The following is a 21,038-nucleotide window of genomic DNA, read 5'->3' as shown; positions in this document are numbered from 1 at the left end:
TTCAAATCCTCTATCTCCAGAGAAGTTTCCTACTGATTCTCAGTCCTCTGACTTTGCTCCAAAGGAAGTGTCAGAACAAATATGAAAAGTTTTTTTCTGTTTTTCTCTCACATGGAGAAAGAGGTTAAAGGATATTATTATGCTGTAGTTGTGTTTCGGGTCTCCGAATATTATAAGACTGACCTTGTTCACAGATGTAACTTACATTTTCCCTATCTCTCCCCCTAGAATCTTCTACTTAAAAGTATAGTACTTACTATGTTTTGGTTCTTTAAGCTGTTTGGGGCTTTTTCTAAAAGTGTAATTACTCTCAACCACTCAGGCAGTGAAATTGGCTGCTGTGTAGAGGTTGCCTCATAATTTGAATATTCACAGGAAGTTTCTTCACATGCTGCAGTCTATTTTACTCGTTTAAGGAAATGTATTTTGAACCCCTGAGCATTTTCCCCAGGGCATAATCTTGAATTTTGTTGACCTTCTCCATACCCCAGCCCCCAAAAGACTTTGGTTTTTTTAGAGTGATTCTTTTTAAACTTCAGTTTATCAAAACCCAAGATCTGGATTATGCTTCTGAACTTCAGACCTGAGATTTTTATTTTAGGCATATTGTTTTGTGAATTCTAGGTACTTTCAGTCATGTAGGTTTCTTTCTTTTACTTTTAAACACAGCTCAAGAGAGCAATAGTGTTAGACTAAATAAGGTAGTAACATTTAAAATCACTTTGTATACTCTTCAATCCGGGATAAATGCAAACCTATTTAAATAGGAATAAATAACAGATGCATTATGATTAACATGGTTCAGCAAAGCCCAGTGAGTGGGCTGCTGGTAAGTTTTCCTACCCTTCCCCAACTATAATTTGTTTACATATGTATAATTGAAACCTAAAAGACCAGATAGCACTTTAAAAGTGCACATTTTGCTAGCTTTTAAAAAGCTAGTGGCTCAGGACACAAAAGTTATAGACAGATTTATATATGGGTCATAAAATGGGGTTGGCCCACCTCAAAGTGTAATGTCCTTACTGGATACTTGTCAAATCACACGTTACAGGTTAATGAAGCCTTAACTCCATTAGGCATGTTTATCGCATGCCTGCTGTGTACTCAGGGGCGGAGTTCTGGTTACTATATATATAAATTATTTCTCACCATCCCTACAACTATTTTAGGGGGGTACAAATCATCCCATTTCATTGGTATGGAAATGGAGACTTAGAGGGTCAAATTCCTTCTTGCCTGGGATCTTTTTGCTATAAGTATTCGGATCCAGATTTGAGCCACATCAGCCTCACTCTGAAACCAATGATCATTCATTCCTGTTTATACCTTTGTTTGCTGCTCCACTTTATTCCTTAGGAAGGGGGGCACGTAAGAAGAAAGGAAAGATTTTATCCATTTTGAAAACTTGTCAACACATGTGAAATGGGGTATAGATTAGCTCTGCCTTAGGGTCCCCCCACTTCCATTTGTGAGGTTTCATAATGGCTTAAGGTCCTTTTCTCTCCCTTGTTGCTCATTTTCATAGTTTCCCTCCTCCCCAGCTCACCAACCAACATTGTATCACAGCAGCAGATTCTCATCCCAGACTTGGTTTGTGGTCCCTTGTAGTGCTGGCTTGGATTTATTTTCTGGGTGAGGTATTCCTACCAAGGCTGAGTCCGGATCTTCCCCGTGGATTTTCCATTAGAATGTCTTAAGCTGCTCTGTTTTCCAGGTCTGGAATTGGGACGTGGTCTGTTTGACTGCCAGCTGGACAGCTAGCACCTTAGCATAGTTGCTGCGGCAGCCCTTTCTTTCCTTGGCCAGTCCCCCTATTTTCCCCTCATCCATGGAGTGGAGTTTTTGATTTTTCCAAGTGGGGAAAAGGTGTGGGGGGAACAAGTAGAAAAATCACAGCCACCAGCTCCACCTAAGTTAGTACATACTCTGGGATGTGGGAAAAAAGGGACCAGAACTCCAGAATCCCCATGATTTCCAGTCTTTAAAAGGCAAGGCTATTCCCATTAACTAACACACTCAGAAATAGTTTGGACCAAGACTGAAATGGACCAAGGTAATTTTTTCTTTAACTGAAACATTTTCAGATTAATCTGTGGGCCGTGCCTTTATTCCTGTGGCATCCTTTCTGTACTTCTGTGTTGAAATTACCTCTTAATATATTCATTTCTACTACAAAATTGTAAACTACTCCCCCCCTCCACATAGACACAAACATTAGGCATCTCTTTTTATTTGGATAATTCCCAGTACCTAGTCAAATGCCTAACTAATAGAAAAGGTAATTTTATTGACAAGTGATTCATGACCTGTATCAGTGCAGTGCCTCTTTGACCCTTCCTCTAAGATTCCTGGCTAATGCAGGGCAAATTATTTATTGATTGATGATCAGTTATTAGTTAATTTAGATAAGAAAAACTTCCTCTTCTCATTATCTCTGAACACAGACCTGTACACACACACACACACACACACACACACACACACACACACTTATTGTCTAAGCATAGACTATAAGAATTAAAAGAGACATTAGGGGTCGTCTAGTTCAGTCTCCACTTCCACTTCTGTGCAGACAGCTTTTTTGAAATGTCTTGCCATGGTCACTCAGCCTTTGCTCCAGCCCTTCTGGTGAACGAGCCTCATGACTTTATAAGGCTGCCAGCCTATGGCCCGAAGCCCCGTTATAGTGAAGCTCTGGCTTCCACTTGGCGGGCTTTGTTCTCCCTCCTGAATGGCACAGGGCAAATCTGCAGCCATCCTCAGACACATTTTCTTCAAGCTCCTCTGCAACCTGAATGTATCTCAGGTGTTTCCACTCATGGTCACCTCATTACCATGCATGCAATTTTGTTTATCAGTGTTTTAATTTAATTTATCAATATTTAGGAACAAACACAACCGTATAGGTGCAGTGTTGGTGGCACATACTGGCCAGACTGTCCCCATTTTGGATTTGGGTGCATTGTCTATTAATAGAGCCTAAAACTATTAGTATTTGTTTGTTTTGCCATAACCTTGTATTGTGAACTCCTCTTGAATTTGCTTTCAAGCAAAACCTCCAGGTAGAGTTCTCATGAACTGCTAGGTAGCCAGGTTATCTACTCTGTCCCTCATCACTTAGTGTCACCTGCAGGTTTGATAAACATACGTATGTTTTTCCAAATCATGCTTAATGCTAACTAGAATGGAAACGCTTCATTCTTCAAAACTTCTTGAAGGAGGTTGATGTCTTACTTGGTTTCACCATGTACATAGAGATATTTTTCTCTCTGTTGTTATCAGGTCACATGTCCTTTTTGTTTACAGAGTTAAAGAAGAGAATGGGTTAAATACTTTGCTAATTTAAGCATACAAATCTTTAGAATCCCTCGATGTACCAATGTAATATTTCTATCAAGGCCCTCTCTGTCTGGTTCACCAGAGTCCACATCCTAGTTGTTGAACTGAAAACAGATTCTAGATTATATATTTTTCTTCATCACATTATTCATCCAATGTCAGATCTATTAAAGGTAGGAGAATTTAAATAGTTATATTTCTGTTATTGCTTAATAGAACCCGTGAGTTTAATACACAGGTATGTTTTATTAGTTATGCTCCCCCTTTGTCTTTTATCTCGGTATTTTGATAAAGTAACAAGTTTCCAGAAAGAACTTAAGTCTCAAAAACAGAAATTGCCCACAAATCCTATCACATAGTTTCCTAATAAGGAACTTCTGATTTTGGTAGCAAAAGAAATAAATTCTATAACTACCAGGAGGAAAAGATCATTATTTAAATACATAGGTGGAATTATGGTTCTAAATCATCGTTTTATCTTTCTGTACCTGTGGTTTACATGACAAACTCATGGTTGTCCTGTAGTAACTGTATCAACTGAGAATTAAAAGCTACTAATTCGACTGTGTCCTTTACAGCTTCTTAGTATGAGGAGGGAGGGAGATTGATCAGTTGGTTGATTTAAAAGGCTGGAATGAAAAGAAACTGATTTTTTTTTTTAAAGCAGTGGTTGAATAAATTTTCTTTTTCAGAATGTGATAACTTCCTGGATGTTGGATTGAGCAGAGAGTGTGCCTCAAAACAAGGTGTCCTTAAAAGAGAATCTGGGAGTGATTCTGACCTCTTCCACTCACCCAGTGAAGAAGTGGACAGCATTATCTTCTCCAAGGTACTGTTGGACTCAGTGTGTGACTCCTGCTAGTAAGATGTGACTCCTACTAGCCTTACAGGGCTTCTCTTCAGGTCTTAGAGAAGTGTAAATGCCCCCTTTCAGAGAATGAAGCTCCAGGTTGCCAGGCCTTAGAAAGAGGCCTTGGCCACTTTATTTTCTGTAGAATCATGGCTGGTTACGTACAGGTTTTGAAGCTCACATTGAAGCCTAAAGAAATGGAAGTTCCTTTATTGTGAATTAAATCAGATGACAGTGAATACTTCTCAGGGGGCAGGAAGGAACCACAGCTCAGACTGTATGACGTCATGTGTATAAACTAACCACAGAGCCTTCTGATTAATGTGTTTAGGCCTGAAGCTCGCTGTTGAGCTTCGTGATGTCACCTGTCCTCATGGAGCCTGCTTAATTGGAAGTTTCTAGAGCTCTGCTCAGGAATCCAAGCTTTCTCACTAGTGAAAAGCCAAGCCCATCCACATGAATCACCTCGTGTTTTCATATAATTTGAAGCTCTGAGAGAGTGTGTGTGCGTGTTGGCGGCGGGGCGGGGGGGGGGGGTTGTTGCATTCTTTTGCTTATGTTTGTATCTGGTTGCAGCAAGGTTGGTTTTGTCTCCTAAGAAGAATAGAGGCCTTTCCCACAGCAGGATCAGCAAATGGTACTCAGTTATATGCCACAAGTGCTTGTCTTTATAATAGAGAGTGGTTGAGGGGGCAGAAACATGGCAGCTGTGCAGATGCCTTTGTGAGGGTTCACGATGACTTTGGAGAAGTGATGAGAGCAGCTGGGGTTAGTGGCTGCTTAGGTTCTCCAAGGCAGCGTGATGATGCTGGGTTTAAAAGTTACACTAGAAGAAGGCTTACCGTTCTGGGACTCTGGTCTGGAATGTATTTAAGCCTCTGTGCATTTACTTTCACTTTCCCTTCATTTTTGCTCAGTGGCTCTCGTATGCCTGCTTGGCCTCCCTTCGCCCTTTTCCTCGTTCCTTTTCCTTGTGGTCACTGTCTTCCAGAGGGCCTTGGAAAGACTCATGGCATTGTTACTCATAGAAGGGATTCTGTAAAGTAAAAAGTCCACACAACTGGAGGATCTGTCCTTCTCCGAAGTTATTTAGGGAGAGGGGCACCAATATGATCTTCTTTTTTTTTTTTTTTTTTTTTTTTTTTTTTAACCAACAGAATTTAGGTAATTTCCACTGTGATTTTGAGGTTTTCATTGTAAGGACTCCTAAAGTGTCCACCTCCCCCCAAGGGGAATACCATTCCGAAGGTGCATGTCTTTAAAAATGTATTGCTTTTATCCGAGATAAATAAATTAGATAATATCTCTAAGTTCCAGCTTTAAAACAGTCATCAGTAATCACTGAAGCTGGGTCATGGATACATGAGGATTTGTTAAACATTTATATATGTGTGAAAATTTTCTTAGTAAGAAATTTTTAACAAATTGCAAAGTCTCCGTTAAGAAATAATTGCTTGAACCTCCTAGGTGCGTGACAGCTTGCCCTGGGCGTTACCATCTCTGCAGAATGATAGTTATTTCTGGTTACTAAATTGAATGATTTTCCTAGCTAAGGAGAATTAGAATTTACTACATTTTACCTAATTATTCGAACTGCCAAAAGCACTTAGGAGATTGTTCATACAAATGGCCAGTGCTAGATTTGGCAGTTTTTTCGGGATGACTGGACAGATACAATTTTTAAAGGTTGAAGCATATCCCTGAATAAACTTTGACCAACATTTCGTACTGGGGTGTCTCAGGAAGTCGAGAAATGGCGGATGCACTTTCACCTCTTCATGCTGACAGAAGAATGTCTGATGGCCTGGGGTGAGATTTGGAGGGTCCTTCCTCTTAGTGTCTCCGCTCTACCACCACTGTTGTTAGTGACAGAGAGGTTTTGCAATAATGTTTTCTCTAGCATTCATAAAACCCAGGGTTTACATGTGAAGGGAAAAGGAGACAGACAGACTCATGTGTACAAGATGCTTACTTTATACTAGGCACTGAACAGAATTTTTAAAGTATGTGATCACATTTCATGCTCCCAGCAACCCTGCAAGGTGGGTGGTTCTATCTTCATTATACTCCTGAGGAAATAGAGGCTCTGATTGGTAAAGAGGTTTACTCAAAATTACTCAGCTGGTAAGTAACAAAATTGAGATTTGTACGTAGCCCTAACTCTGAAATCTGTTCATTTTCTGTTATTTTGCTCTCAACCTCCAGACACCTGCTTTAATAACCAGTGCTTTATATAGAAGCATGGCAGTGGCAGACAGGCCATCAGCTACTTCCTTAAAAGCCTTCCTCTGTGGTCATGCACACAACATGTACTGTGAAACATCAGACTGTCCCAGAGTTTCTTCTCAGGCTCCAGCCCTCCCACTCTCCCTTCTCTAAAAAATAATCTGTAGGCAAGGCATTGCAACATCCTTTTCTGCGAACCATGAGTGGTGCATTAGGTCACTTCCTGCAGCCACTTGTGTGACTCTGGCCTTAACAGAGGTCTCTTTAACATTAGCCTGCGATGTTTGTCAGAACTTTCCACTTAATCTTATGTTTCCACTCAGTGTGCCTGCCTCCTGGCAAGTATGACTCTTTGGTGAGTGTTGTGAGCTTCATGTTTATTCTTATGGATATTTGCTCGTTTCTAAGTTCTTTTTTTCCATAGATCAACAGCATAAAATTTAAATTTTGTTTTTAACGTGAGAAGAAATCCTAGGATGCTTTCTGGCACTAGCTAAGAAAGAAAAGTGTGATCATAAAATACACGATCTGGGCCACTCTGTTATCCAAAAGGATAATTGAAAGCCACAGAAAATACTGATAGTTGCTGCCTCTTTTCCCAGAGATAAAGTAAAGCCCTTACACCTTGTTTTTTCCTCCAAGTTATAAGACATATCCACAATTGATTAAGAAAATCAAAGTAACTCCCCTAAGATGCTAACCCTTAAAGGAAAATCCTTTATTTTATATTGCTGTAGTTTGCTCTCAAGTACCTAAACACCAAGCCAGAAATTTACCTTTTATTTTAAACTTTTAGAGATAAAAGTAAATATGTTTACAGAATCCAGATTAGAAAAACTATAATCACTTATGAATAAGTATTGAAATTATTGTAATTTCAGAACTGTGAAGCAGGGCTGATGCTTGCTATCAGATACTTAAATAAAGTATTTTACATAAATGGATTAAGTGATTGGCATACATTAGGATTTTAAAATATGAGCTTTTATTTTCAAGGCACATGGCAGAGTGTCCTGCGTATAATATAATAGATAATAATTTATAAGTATTTGACGAGTAAGTGAATGAAAATTAAAGGGCTATTTTGGCAATATTAAGCATGATTCCTTCAGGTATAGTAATAAGATATAAACTGCATAGCTGTTTCTATATTTCTGTGTATATAAGTGTATATAATGTTTACACCTCTCTATATACATATCTATATCATACCTATATGGTGTAACACTGGTTAAGAAAGCCAGTCAGGCATTTTTTTCCCCAACATTTTATTTTAAAAATTCTGAAACAGAAAAGTTAGAAAAATTGTGCAGTGAACATCCACCACCTAAATTTTGCAATTAACTTTTTATTATATTTGCTTTGTTACATAGTTATGCATCTGTCTCTCATTCTTCCACCTACCAGTTCATCTAATTTCTTTGATGCACTTCAAAATAACTTACAGATATCAATACACTTCACCCCTAAATACTTAGAATTCAGTATTTGTTTATAGGGTTGTTGTTTTTTGTTTTTTTATAAAATTTACATACAATGAAGTATGCAGTCTCAAGAGTACCATTCAATGACTTCCCTCCCAACTTTGAGTTATAATCGACAAATAAAAATCATATATATTTGAGGTGTATGACATGTTGTTTTTATATATATATAAATAAACACACATATATATGATACTTACATACATACATTGTGAAGTGATTACCACAATCAGGCTAACTAACATATCTGTCACCTCATGTAGTTACTTTTTATGTGTGTGGAGAAAACACTTGAGATTTACTTTCTTGGCAGATTTCAAGGATACAGTACCTTATTATTAACTATAGCGACCATAGTGTATATTAGGTCTCCAGAACTTACTCATCTCATAACTGAAAGTATGTTCCCTTTGACTAACATCTTCCCATTTTCCCCACCCCTCCAGCCCCTGGTAACCACCATTATACTCCCTGTTACTATGAGTTTGACATTTTTAGATTTCACATTTAAGTGAGATCGTGCAGTATTTGTCTTTCTGTGTCTGGCTTATTTCACTTAGCATGATGCCCTCAAGATGCATCCGTGTTATCGCAAGTGGCAGGATTTCCTTCTTTTTCAAGGCTGAATAATTCTATATCCATTCATCTGTCATTGGATACTTAGGATATTTCCATATGTTGGCTACTGTCAGTAATGCTGCTTTGAACATGGGAGTGCACATATCTCTTCAAGACAGTGACTTTATTTCCTTTGGATATATACCCAGATGTGGGATTGCTGGATCATATATGACAGTTAGTCCTGCCTTTAATTTTTTGAGGAACCTCCATACTGTTTTCTATAACAGCTCTACCTCAGTGACCTTTGATTAATGCATTCACCCATCTTTGTAACCTAAATGCCCATAAGGATATATCACTTTGGAAAGTTTTCTCATGCCCCTTCCCAGTCTGTCTCCTCTCTAACCCACTAGAGGCAGCAACTGTTCTAATTTTTTTCTACCACAGGTTAATTTTTCCTATTTCAGAACTTCATATAAATGAAATATAAATATTATCATTCCTCTTAGATGAATACCCAGGAGTGGAATTTCTGGATCATATCGTAAGTGTAGGTTTAGTTTTATAAGAAATTGCCAGACCCTTTTCCAAAGTGGTTGTACCATTTTTTATTCTCAACAGCAAGAATGAGAATTATAGTGGCACCACGCCCTTAGCAACATGTATAATTGTTTTGTTTGGCTTTGACTGTAGCATTTCTGGTGTGCATGTAGTGGTAGCTCACTGTGTTTCTGATTTGCTTTTCCTTGACACCTAATGATTATGTTAAACACATTTTCATGTGTTTATTGGCCACTTGTGTGTATCTTCCTTTATGGAATGTCTGTTCATCTCTTTTGCCCATTAAAAAAATTAGATCGTTTGTCTTTTTGTTGTTGAGAAGTAGAAATTCTATATATGTATCCTGGATACCAGTCCTTTGTTAGATTTACATTTTGAAAATATTTTCTTCCACTCTATGGCTACCTGTTTGTTCACTTTGATAATGCTGTCTTGATGAACTGAATTTTTAAATTTTTGATGAAGTGTAACTTATCACATTTTTATAGTATTGCTACCTGTGTCCTACCTTGTTATTGCTTTGTCTGCCCCCAGCTGCAGTAACAGCTCTGTAGTTTTTAGCAATAGGATTGAATCCTAGCTGTACCTAGAATCACCTGGAGAGCTTGAAGAAGAAGAAGAAGGGAAAAAAACAAAGACAAAGAAAAAAAGTCTGGCCCTTACTCCAGATCAGTTAAATTAGAAACTTGAGTTTATTATGTAACCTCACTGAGCTTCAGTTTTCTCATCTATAAAATGGGAATAAGAATAGCTACTAAAGCAAATAGTTGTGAGGAATAAAAGAAATCATACATCGAAATCACTTAGTATAGAGCCCCACACATGGTGAGTATCCAGTAAATAATTATTATTCCAATTTATGTAATAGTTATACTGCACATATATTTAAGTAATAGATTCTCTCAAGCTTTATATAAAAATCATCATTTGTTTTGGACTTTTACATTAACTTTTATTTATGTAATTATTTTGTAATTTCATTCTCTCTAGTTTATTTGGCCTTAAATTAAGCAAAACCCAAGTATCCTTGGGTCACTCTGTTGGACTCAGCCCCTGCCCCTGAAGCCAGAACTGTCTGTTTAAGGCTAGTGTTGGAAAGACCAGCCACTCTCATACCTTTGTAGTGCTCAGAGGGCATTCTCTCTGAGGCCTATTGGGTTTTTCTAGCCTGATAACCATTTGCAGATTTTCAAAATTTTATAAACCCCAAGGAGAGAGAAGCTGATGGTAGAGATGATAGTTTTTTGTGTGTGTTCCCGTCCTCCTATATGCAGGAGGGAAACCAATTATGAAAACTCAAGAGAGGAAGGATTTGTGTGTCAGTCTCAGGTAGACTTGGTCTTAGTTTCCCTAGTATGCTTGCCTTCTCGCATACATACGTGACTCCCAATCACCCCTTCTCTCCTGTTTCCACCTTTTAACATCTCTTCTACTTCTCTGCCCTAACCCAGTCTTAATACTCATCACAATTGTTTTGGCCGTTTGTTTATAAGAATGAAAAAATATATATACATATATTTCATTCTTATATATATTTATATATAAATGCGTAAGTATTCATATAAATATATATTTATATTACATATATATGTATATTACATATATATATGTATGTATGTGTGTGTATATATATATATATATATATATATATATATATATATATAGGACTTGGGATATTATTCCTGATTGTCTGGAGGAATGGCAGCATGGGATCAGTTTAACTAGTACATCTGATTTACATGGATTCAAATCTAAGTTTTAAAAAATGTGTTAGTTTAATTGATCCCATGGCACCATTCCTCCAGACAATCAGGAATAATTTCCTAAGTCTTGAAAGTCGTTTAATTAGCAGACATTTTAAGAGAAAAGACCTCTCTGAAGAAAGACTGACAACTCAAAAACTCTTAAGAGGAGCTTCAACTATTAGGCATGGAACATTCTGTCTGTGTCAGAAGCCATAATTTTTTTCCGTTTCTAACATATATAAATGAAAAAACAGCATCCCCCAAAATCTGGTACTTTTTTGAGGAGGGAGGAAAATGGTGGAAGTAGTAGTTCTCACATCTGTTATTTGGCAGACATCTCTAGAAACTTTAGCACTAACAAATTCAGGGACTGGAAAGGGAACATTGCAAAAACAGTTCAAAAGTTTTAAAAAGCTGCTTTCCTTCTTTCCTCTGTTATCCATGATTTAAATGGACAATACTTTTCAACAGACCTTACATTAATTTCTAACCTTCAGATCTAAAGATCATCATGTGACTTATCCATAGACACATACCTAGCTGTAGAAAGGCTACGACCATACTCTGGGTTTGATTTCTCATTACACCACTGACTACTTTCTAGTCTGCAAAGGTAGTGTAAAGATGTGATGAAGTTGGGAAATTCTTTTGAGAATGCTAAGAAAAACTTGGAAAAAAGTAGTTTAGAGCCTTCTTTAGATTCAGTCTAAAGTTAAAACCATTTGCCTCAGTACTTAATAAATGAGCTCAGTCTTAATTTCTGAATTTGTCCTATTTTTCCCTTTTCAGATAATAACTGCTAGCTCACAAAAATACTTGAGTGTAAGAATATTATACTGTGTGAACCTGATTCTTAAATCAGGATCAGGAATGCAAAACTAAAGAAATCACGTGTTACTATGAAAAAACTCCCAGGTCTTCTATCTTGTGTTTTTTGTTTTTTAAAAACTCAGAGTTAAAAGCACACACCAAGAAATGCCATAGCACACACAAGGAACAAGGCTATGTTGAGGCTGTATGCTAGGCAGATTTCTCCTTTTTACAGAGAAACCTATTCTACCATCTGCAAGTCATTTTCACACTGGGAAGAGCTAACTTGTACGAAGAATGTGTGATAAATGGAAACTTCAGCTCAAAAGCTTTCATATCTTTTGAAGCCTTGCTTGTGCGTTTTAAAACAGGCTCATCACACATTTTGCTTTTTTGATGCCCATTCTGCTTGTCCCTTGGTATTGTTTTGAGAATTAGACATTTAGGCAGCTTTAGTTTCCCAGGACCGCTGTAACCAACTACCACAAATTTGGTGGCTTGAAACAATATAAATTTATTCTTTCATAGTTTTGGAGGCAGGAGGTCCTAAAAGCAATGTATCAGAGGGGCTGCTGTCTCTTCTTATAAGGACACTACTACTTTTGGATTCAGGAACTACCCTAGTGTAGTATGACCTCATCTTAACGAATAACATTTGCAAAGACTCAACCAAATAAGGTCACATTCCGAAAAGGATGTGAACTTGAGGAGGACACTGTTCAACACAGTACAGTGAAAAAGCTAAGACATCCTAAAAGTGTCTTCTAAAGTTGGTATTCGTGACCATTTATAGTCTCCCTTTCTGTGGAGAGTGGCCCCAGGAATAGAAACTTTAGGATGCCCAGGTCAATGCTCACTAACTTAAAAGGAGTCACCGATAATTTTATTTTAAAACAAGACCTACCCTGTTTTAGAATCTACTTGGTAAAGCATATAGTTTTATTTTACAGTGTGGCCCAGTGAAGGGAACACTGAGGACTTTTCTGATATTGACTTTGAGATCTTATCCTTACAGGGTGGTTTTTTTTGTTTGTTTGTTTTTTAAGGTGATCTTATCCTTACAGGGTTGGTTTTCTTTTTTTTAAGATAACAGAACAGGGCAGTTTAAAAGTTGAAATCAAGCTCCATTCAAATCTTGCTTCTCTTGTACTTGGAGGGGTGGGGGAGCCCATGAGACAGTCTGGGCCTCAGATTTCTGACTGTCCAGTGGTCCCCTCGCATCTTTCCCTCACTCATCGTTTAAAGAGCATTTAACGTAGGAAACGGGATTCTACAGGGTGGGAAAAAAAGCTCATATGAGCTGGTGAGATCCAGCCCCAGCGGTATAAAGAATGCTTTCAGAAGGTACAGTGCTTTTGAAGTGTTATGTTAAGCCTTTAAAGTGGCACTCCCTTTAGTATGGGAGTTGTTTTCTGTTTCAAAGCTAACAGGACTCAGTAGTTTCCATAATTTTTAAAATCTTTCTTGAAGAGCTGTAAGTTTCTTTACTCCTAATTAAAACTGAGTAGACTGACTGATTAGGGAAATACTGTGAAGGGGAAAAAAAAAAATCACAGAATATCTTTCTCTATTCCTTGCTCCCTATCCCATAAGAATGCAAAATAAGGATATTAAGACAGTACAGTGCCAACATCTGTAACTCATAATGTGAGCGTGTATCTTTTTAGACACTTTACTTATCTTTTGGATACATTTATTTTTTGAATGCCGTGATGCTTACCTTTCCCTCACCCATCAAATTATGTGTTCTGGTGTCTTTCAGCACGTGGAGAATGTCAGGCCACTGGGATCAAAATGGCACAATTCCTGTTAGGCTCTAGAAGTTGTCCAGGGAAAGAGCATCATCACTTTATCAAAGGCTGCATTGCCAGGACTGATTATTTTATGTACAGTTTGGCTCGATAAAACTCAGCCGGTACTCAGTTAAAGGAAAAAAGGGGATAGATTTCTTGCATTTAGGTGTTTGTGGCCAGAATTTGGGCATTTGTGGCAGACTTTAGGTGGGATAATAAGCTATTCTGCATTTTTCAAAATGCTCCTGAAAACAATTAGACTTGCTTTTGGAATATAAACTTCAGTATATCACTGTTGTAGCCAAGCACACTACCTTGTTTTTAGTTAAGGCTTGTAAAAAAAACAAAACAAAGAAAACCTAAACTTTATATGGTATGAATTTAGAGTTTTCATAAGCAGAAACCTCAGAGACATAGTTTCCCTTCATTTCAGTTGATGGTATTGACTGAAAAAAACTGACTTGAATTAGATCTGTTCCTCTGTAAAAAAGGGAAAATGATGTACTTCCCATCTAGCACCTCTAGTAAAAGGGTAAAAAGAGCATAGACCTCGACCCTACCTTTACTGGAGGCTGTTTGAATCCATCTGTGATCATGCTTTAAGAAAGAAATCTGTTTGAAGCCAACTGTGATCTTGCCTGTCCTACCCACTGTAAAGGCATTGGCTCGCTGGGGAATAACAGAGAGCTGTCTGCTTGGTCCTGCCATTTCCAACCATATGTGCTTTCTCTCCATTACAGCCTGAGGAAGAACAGTTGGCCTGTGATATCACTGGATCCAGTTCCTCCACCGATGACACAGCGTCCTTGGATCGACATTCTTCTCATGGCAGTGATGTGTCCCTCCCCCAGATTTCAAATTTGAACAGGTCCAGAGACCAGCAATGTCTTGATGGTTTCTACAACCATGGGGTGGGAGCTGAGGGTCGAGAGAGTGAGAGTGAGCCTGCTGGCTCAGGTGAGATGGAAGAGGAGGAGATGGACAGCATCACTGAAGTGCCTGCGAACTGCTCTGTCCTGAGGAGCTCTATGCGCTCTCTGTCCCCTTTCCGGAGGCACAGCTGGGGTCCTGGGAAGAACACAGCCAGTGAGGCAGAAATGAACCACCGGAGGTGAGATGGCAGGCTGTTTGTCTAGTCTCTCAGTGTCTGCTTGCTTTTGATTTGGTGGTATTATTAGTAAAAGATTTTAGGAGACACCATGGTATCGAAGAAAGAATATAGGCTTTGGAATCAGGAAAATCTGTGTTTAAACTCTAGCTCTATAACTTTCTATGTGGATAACCTTGGCAAGTTACTTGACCCTTCTGAGCTTTAACTTTCTCATCTGTAAAACACCTGCCTTTCTGAATATTTGTAATAATAAAGATTACAAGTGAAATATGTCAGTCACGTGGGTGTTTAATAAATGGTAGCATTTGTTCAGGCCAGATTTGTTCATGAAATTCAGAGATTAGAAAATTGGGGGGGGGAATAGTTTCATGTCAGTTTTGAATTAAGAAATAAACATGAATTCTTAAAGTCTCAACACATCTAAGTCTTCACAGTGCTTCATAGAAATTGCCATCTGTTTCTAGTGCAGAGAGTTTTGATGAAGTCTAAATTACCAGTGTTTAATCCTTAAGAGATCAAAATAATCATTCAATTGTTACTGTTTTTCCATGTATCACTCAGTCTTGGGGCTCTCTTGCAAGTGCCACCCAGTCTCATACCTTCAGTTTGGAAGCAGGCTCTAAGAAAAGTCGGATTGGCTTCTGACCATTGGCTGCCTAGATGAATTTAAGCAGATGGCTTTAAGTGTAAAGAACAAGTGCCATGATGCCTACTGTATGTGCAAAGGTGTGCCTGCTCCAAAGCTACTTTCTTAATGAGGACAAGCAGCCAAGGGAGGAGGCTGACAGTGTAAAACAATTGATAGAACGGTTCACCAGCAGCAATTATTGGTTTGTTTGCTTTTTAAAAATTCCTTGAACTCCTAATATTTTGGCTCATAGCTGTAAGTACATGTAATCTGATCACATTCACTTGGCTCATTTATTCTTTTATTCGGCCAACATATATTAAGCACCGCCTGCACGTCAGGCATTTCTACGTTCTGGAGACCCAGAGGTGAACAAAGTCCCTGCCTTCATCATATCTTACACCTTCCTGACTTGCTACCCTTTTCAGATTCTTTTAATAATACATTGTCTCGTGTAATGTTGCAACCTCTTCATGAGTCAGGTGGGATTAACCCCATTTTTGCAGATGAGACTCTGCAGGTAGTTTACATCATTTACCCAAGGTCAGTGGGATCCAGGTTTCCAGTTTCCTGGTCAGGCGCTCTTTCTAGAACTCCGTATTATTCTGGGGTGGAGTTCAGAATGCTAAGCTTAAAAATAAGCGGTTGCTTTATCTGATGGGCAGTTTTTATATATATTTGAAATCCTAGATTATGTAAAAAGCAGTTCCTAAAAGCTTTCCTTCCCAGCTTTATTCAAGCTGTACTTTTTTTTTTTTTTTTTTTTTTTTTTTTTTAAGCATTCACACCACAGGAAAAAATAAGGTTGGGGGAATGATCCCTACAGCCAGAATTCCCTTCCTGAAGCAAGAGAAGCTTCTTGACAGGATATACTTGTCTTAGATGACGGCAACATTGAGAAATGAGGATTTATTTTATATATAATCTGTTTTCCTTTATAAACCACTATGGATCCCTTTGCCATGACTTTGATTTCCAAGCTAGATGTGACTTCATGGGTCATGTAGCTCCAATGAGGAAATTGAAGCTCAGATTAAATGATTTTGCCCAAGATTACATGATTTTAGGACTGAGCTAAGATTAGAACCATATCACCTAAATTGTTTATATTTTCAACCTATGTGATACCATGGAACCTCCTGTTTGAGTTTATCATTAAGGATTGCTTAGCACCACTGTGCCAGTACCTCTGGAGATAATGGAATGAGAGTTAGGGTTCACTTTAATTAGTTTGACTAATTCTTATAGTGTTATCTACATATAGTGTAACCTGAATTGTAGAGTCTTAAGAAAACCCTTTTAAAATTTTGAATGGCCTTTTTAAAAAATCCTTTTACTTTTATAATTTAATAAACCTCATTCTTGGTCACCTGATTAACTCCTTGGAGCAAGGAGAGAGCAAAGTAGCCCTTCTCAGAAATTATCAGGCCTTTTTGGTCATGATGTTTTCCTGATTCCACATTCTTTCATTCCCTTACTCCCTGAACTATTTCTCTTTGGCCATTGTGTCTCTTCCCAGTGTGATGTCTGTATGTTTCATGCATTTGTATCCACTTTATTTCAACTCGACACTGACCTCTTCCACCATTCATTTTCAGTTCAATGCGAGTTCTTGGGGATGTTGTCAGGAGACCTCCCATTCATAGGAGAAGGTACAGAGTTCACTAACTTGATGTCACTAACTTGATGGACTAACTGTTTGCCTTTGAGCTTATACTAACAAGCATCTCATTCTGCTTCATCTATGATTAAACAGTCTATTTTTAAGTAATGTCATGTCTGCTTCAGACAAATAAAATACAGGTACTTATTAATTGCTAATGTCCATTCCATATGAAATGGCTTCTCGAATTTGAAGTTTTCTCCTGTTCTACTTTTATTTTTTGAAAAACAATTAAAAAAATATTTTTTCCATCTTGTGCTTTTTGGTGTTCAGATCATTTTGATAATAGGGTCTCCCCAACTTTATCCAGGAGAATTCAAAGAAGTGTCTGTTGTGCCTATGTAATGGACCCTGGGGAGTACTTTTTCTTTCTTTCCAAAAAGAGGGAAAGAACCAGAAACATGAGTGTGCTCATGTACAGGCCCTAAAATATTTTCAACATGTTCTTTGATAATGTGATGAAAGCCTGTCTTCCTAGGCCACCTGGCGCTCTCCATTCCACTACTGATGTGGTCATTCCTTAAAGCAAGTAAGAGGCATCAGCTGATTTCTCAGGGGCCCTCTCAGTCTTTCAATTCCTTAATTATTTTTTGTCACATAAAATTTTGAAGCTAAAAATTATAGTGATTTATAAGCTGAAAAGTCATTTCTAGCCAGAAAGTGCTGATTTGCTTTAAATTGTTCAAATGCTGAGTTTTGTTTTATATTTACCGTACAGAAGTCATTTGTGACTTTTTCTTCCCTTGTTTGGAAAAAAATTTAGAAGTCTAAAAACGATGGTTTGATTACTGTTAGTGTCTCATACTAGGAGATACTTGTAAAAAGGTATTTTTAACTATTAGCTGAAGCTGTTTGTTGGGAAGCAGGCAAATAACAGTCTTTCTTTCCCACTTCATCTTTTTCAAGTGGGTGTTTCCTTTAATTCCAGATTTTAGGCACAGAGTTGAACTCAAATACAAATGTTCTCATGAATCTTAGATAATCATGAACCTGGTTAAGTTTTTCTCCAGGGGAACAAGTTGTTAAATGCCTTTTTCAGTAGAAGTATCTAAAACCTTTAGAGATATATTTGTCTGACTTTCTTTTAAACTCTCCAGTATGGACTTATTAAAATCATGCACTGGATGACACTGGAAGATGACAGGTTGCTGGATACAGTCCAGGTTAGCATGTAGATACAGCCATCACAGCAGGTCCAGTGACGGTTTCATCCCTAGTCATATTTCTGTAGGAAGAACATGGGTTATAATTTTAAATTTTGTATTAAGCCTTAGCTACTAAAATTGAAACGTTCCAACAAGTATTAAAAGGTGGGTGGAGCGGGATACTTGTTTTTGTTCTTGTTTTTTAAATCTGGAACTACTAAATCTCAAAGCTAAAGAACCATGAATTGTTACCTCCCCCCAGTTGAGGAATTGAGGAAATTATGATGCTCCCAAAAATACTCTTAGTTGTGAAAGGAATTTTCTGCTACTGTAGGACCATCTGCAGCTTCCTTCCTGAATCCTTAGAAAAGCTTTTCGGACATGGTTTCTGTCTCCCTGTTGTTCTTCATTCTCTTCATCCTAAATTTCATCCCAGTCTCTCACATCATTGTCATTTTCTGAGAGTAAAGGGAAGTTTAAATCTATAGGAAGAAAGACAATATTTTATTTTTCATGAATGATAAATCGGCAAAATATATTCAGTTACTGATTTTTTCTACATTCTGTTTTTAATAAATTGGCTATTTAGGCATAATATACCTTTTATTAACAGTTTAGAGATATAAAATTAATTTTCAAAGAATGGACTTCTGAATCTCATGTGTGTCTGCAAACTATATCAAGCCTTGCTTCCCTCACACGAGTAAATTAGAAGTCAGCCTGGCCTTGCTTAGCAGACTAGTAGAGACGTGTCTCAGGTGTGTATTTCCACTACCTGCTTGTGCATTTGTGAGCTTTGTACTATTAATTTAATCTGATTTAAAACGTTTTACCATTTAAATTATTTTTAATGATATTATTTTAAAGATTTACTCTTAGAGGATCCATAGAGGTAGCTCATATTTATTCTCCCACCATTTTCCTTGTCTTTTTTCGTCTGTCAGAAACCTCCCACTTGTTAACAAAACAGAGTTATCAGCTGTATTCAAGACAAGGTGGGTTTTTTTTGGTGTCTGTAGGTCTTCCCATTTGAAGCGTCAGGAAGCTGATTGGTTTTACTGTTATCCCCCTTCTTAAAACCAAAGCATGTCACTGAGGACCTTAAGGCCAAAGTAGTAGCAGTGTTATTTTTTAAATGATAGCTTTTGTTAATCAGAAATCCTCTCCTATGGATGCAGCTCCTTTCACAGAGTATCTCATATTTTGAATTGGTTATTTTTTGGCTGGTTATGTTTACTTAGCATTTCCAAGCCCAGATTTTCTGTTCTTGCTGCTTGAGAATAAATATCAGTGCTGAGATAGTCAAGGAAATAGATGATCAAGTGGATTTTTTAAAATCTTGTGGGAAAGTGGATACAAACCTAAAATTAAGAGACACATTGCTCACTCCGTACTATAAAATTCCTTTTCTTTTTTAAGGAAAGAAATCCCTTCATTATCATTAAAATACAAGGAAACAGGATCGTTGTTACATGCTTTATCTTTAGCTTACAAGCCTAGTGAATAGGGTTTGAAGGTGAATCTAAGTGTTGATTTGATATCATTATGAAAGATATATGAATTGTCTGGCTTAGATGGATCCTTAATGGAAACATGAAAAAAACTGATGACTCGGTGAGCCTACCCTAGTGCAGTTTGTCATCGTTCCTTTTAGTTAAGGATTGGAGATACTGTGGTAAGGGAGTTGTAGGAGTGGTGGGATGTATAGAGAGATTGTCCCCAGTGGTGGAGGTTGGAACAAAGAAGAAGCCACACGTAGGGTGGATTCTCTGTTCAGTGTTCTCTAGGAGGAATTCTTGGTTTTCCAAGATTGGACTTGTTATCCTGTAAAGAATTCACGTAGTCATTTCCAACACATTATGTAGATGGACATCAGTAGAACAGTTTTAAGTTTCCATGTTTTTTGTTCCAGGCATTTTCTAAGTTCTAAATCAATGTTACATTCCTAATTTTTTGATAATCAGATAAATCCGTTTGTCTCTAACCATGCCCTTTCTTTTTAAACCCAATAATCCCATCCCTGTTTCCTCTTCTTCCATTTCTGTTTCTTCCTTTGATGTCATCCCCAGTATGAGCTGGTGTCCTTCTGGTGTGCAATACTCTGCTGCTCTGAGTGCTGACTTTAATTACAGAAGGTATGGTATTGTGTGTCCAGCCACCAAAGGGGGAATCATAAAATATGGCACTTGAGCTTTTGGCTTGGAGCTGGCTTCTGTGTGGCTAGAATGCATATGGCAGCCTGCTTTGGCTGTGAGCACAGTGTTCTGCTGCCTCTGCTGTGGGCACCACTGATCCAGTTGAAGGGGTACAGCCTAGGAGTTAGATGGTATACCCTGATGCATCCTTTTTGGCTCAAGTGGCTATAGATTTGGTGTTTTCTGCACAGACTTGTCTCCGTGGTATGATAAATCACTTTTCTGTTTGTTTTGATCTGTCCTAATTCCCAGATCCTAGGAATTCCTACATCCTGAGGAAAAAAATAACAGAAATAAGGCAGCTAATAAGATGCACTCATCTTTTTACACTTCCAAATCCACCAATCTCTTTATTTTTTTAACATCTTTATTGGAGTACAATTGCTTTGCAATGTTGTGTTAGTTGTTGCTGTATAACAAAGTGACAAAAGACCACCAACCAATCTGTTTAGATTCCAAGCTCACAGATTCCTCATCACTGCATATTCTTCTCTCAACTAAGCAGCCAGATTTAATTACTAAAACATTTTCAGGTTTAAATTTTGTGGTAAGCATAGATCTGGCTTTCCCAGGCTTTACAAATAATTCATAATAGAAAACTAAATTTCTTCACTTAGTCTGTCTTCTTATCCCTGCTATTGAAAATGAGTTTTACAGAGACATCTTTGTGTAGTTAGTCATGATTTCTATTGTCATATTGAAATAAGAAAAACAAAGTCCATTGTTTAATTTACTCACTCAAGAAAATAGAGGCATACGGTTTCAGTTCATAATAAGTAATTCATGGGGAAAAAGAGCGAATAGAAACCCTTCTAGACTGGCATACATAAATTTTTTGTAGCAATTAACTTTGAGCAGAGATAACTAAATAGCTTCAGTATACCTTCAAATACAATTCCAGATGCTTGTAACTGAGGACATGGT

At 37.7% G+C, this 21,038-nt stretch overlaps 1 protein-coding gene across 7 annotated transcripts in view; it reads left to right on the top strand.

Moving 5' to 3' along the window:
- AKAP13 (A-kinase anchoring protein 13) overlaps positions 1 to 21,038 on the top strand; it is a 338,024-nt gene that overhangs the window by 248,432 nt on the left and 68,554 nt on the right. For 4 of the 7 annotated variants that reach the window (XM_029238788.1, XM_029238787.1, XM_029238786.1 and 1 more), the window contains 3 exons: positions 4,035 to 4,171; positions 14,113 to 14,483; positions 16,710 to 16,763. In XM_029238788.1, the coding sequence (XP_029094621.1) occupies positions 4,035 to 4,171; positions 14,113 to 14,483; positions 16,710 to 16,763 (562 nt within the window). The remainder of the gene's footprint in view (positions 1 to 4,034; positions 4,172 to 14,112; positions 14,484 to 16,709; positions 16,764 to 21,038) is intronic. The other 3 variants (XM_029238790.1, XM_029238789.1, XM_029238792.1) reach the window with 1 other exon arrangement.

Source organism: Monodon monoceros, unplaced genomic scaffold (genome assembly GCF_005190385.1).
Source record: "Monodon monoceros isolate NGI ecotype Baffin Bay Population unplaced genomic scaffold, NGI_Narwhal_1 Super_Scaffold_21, whole genome shotgun sequence".
NCBI classification, from domain to species: domain Eukaryota; kingdom Metazoa; phylum Chordata; class Mammalia; order Artiodactyla; family Monodontidae; genus Monodon; species Monodon monoceros.
This window is presented reverse-complemented; position numbering and strand designations above follow the sequence as displayed.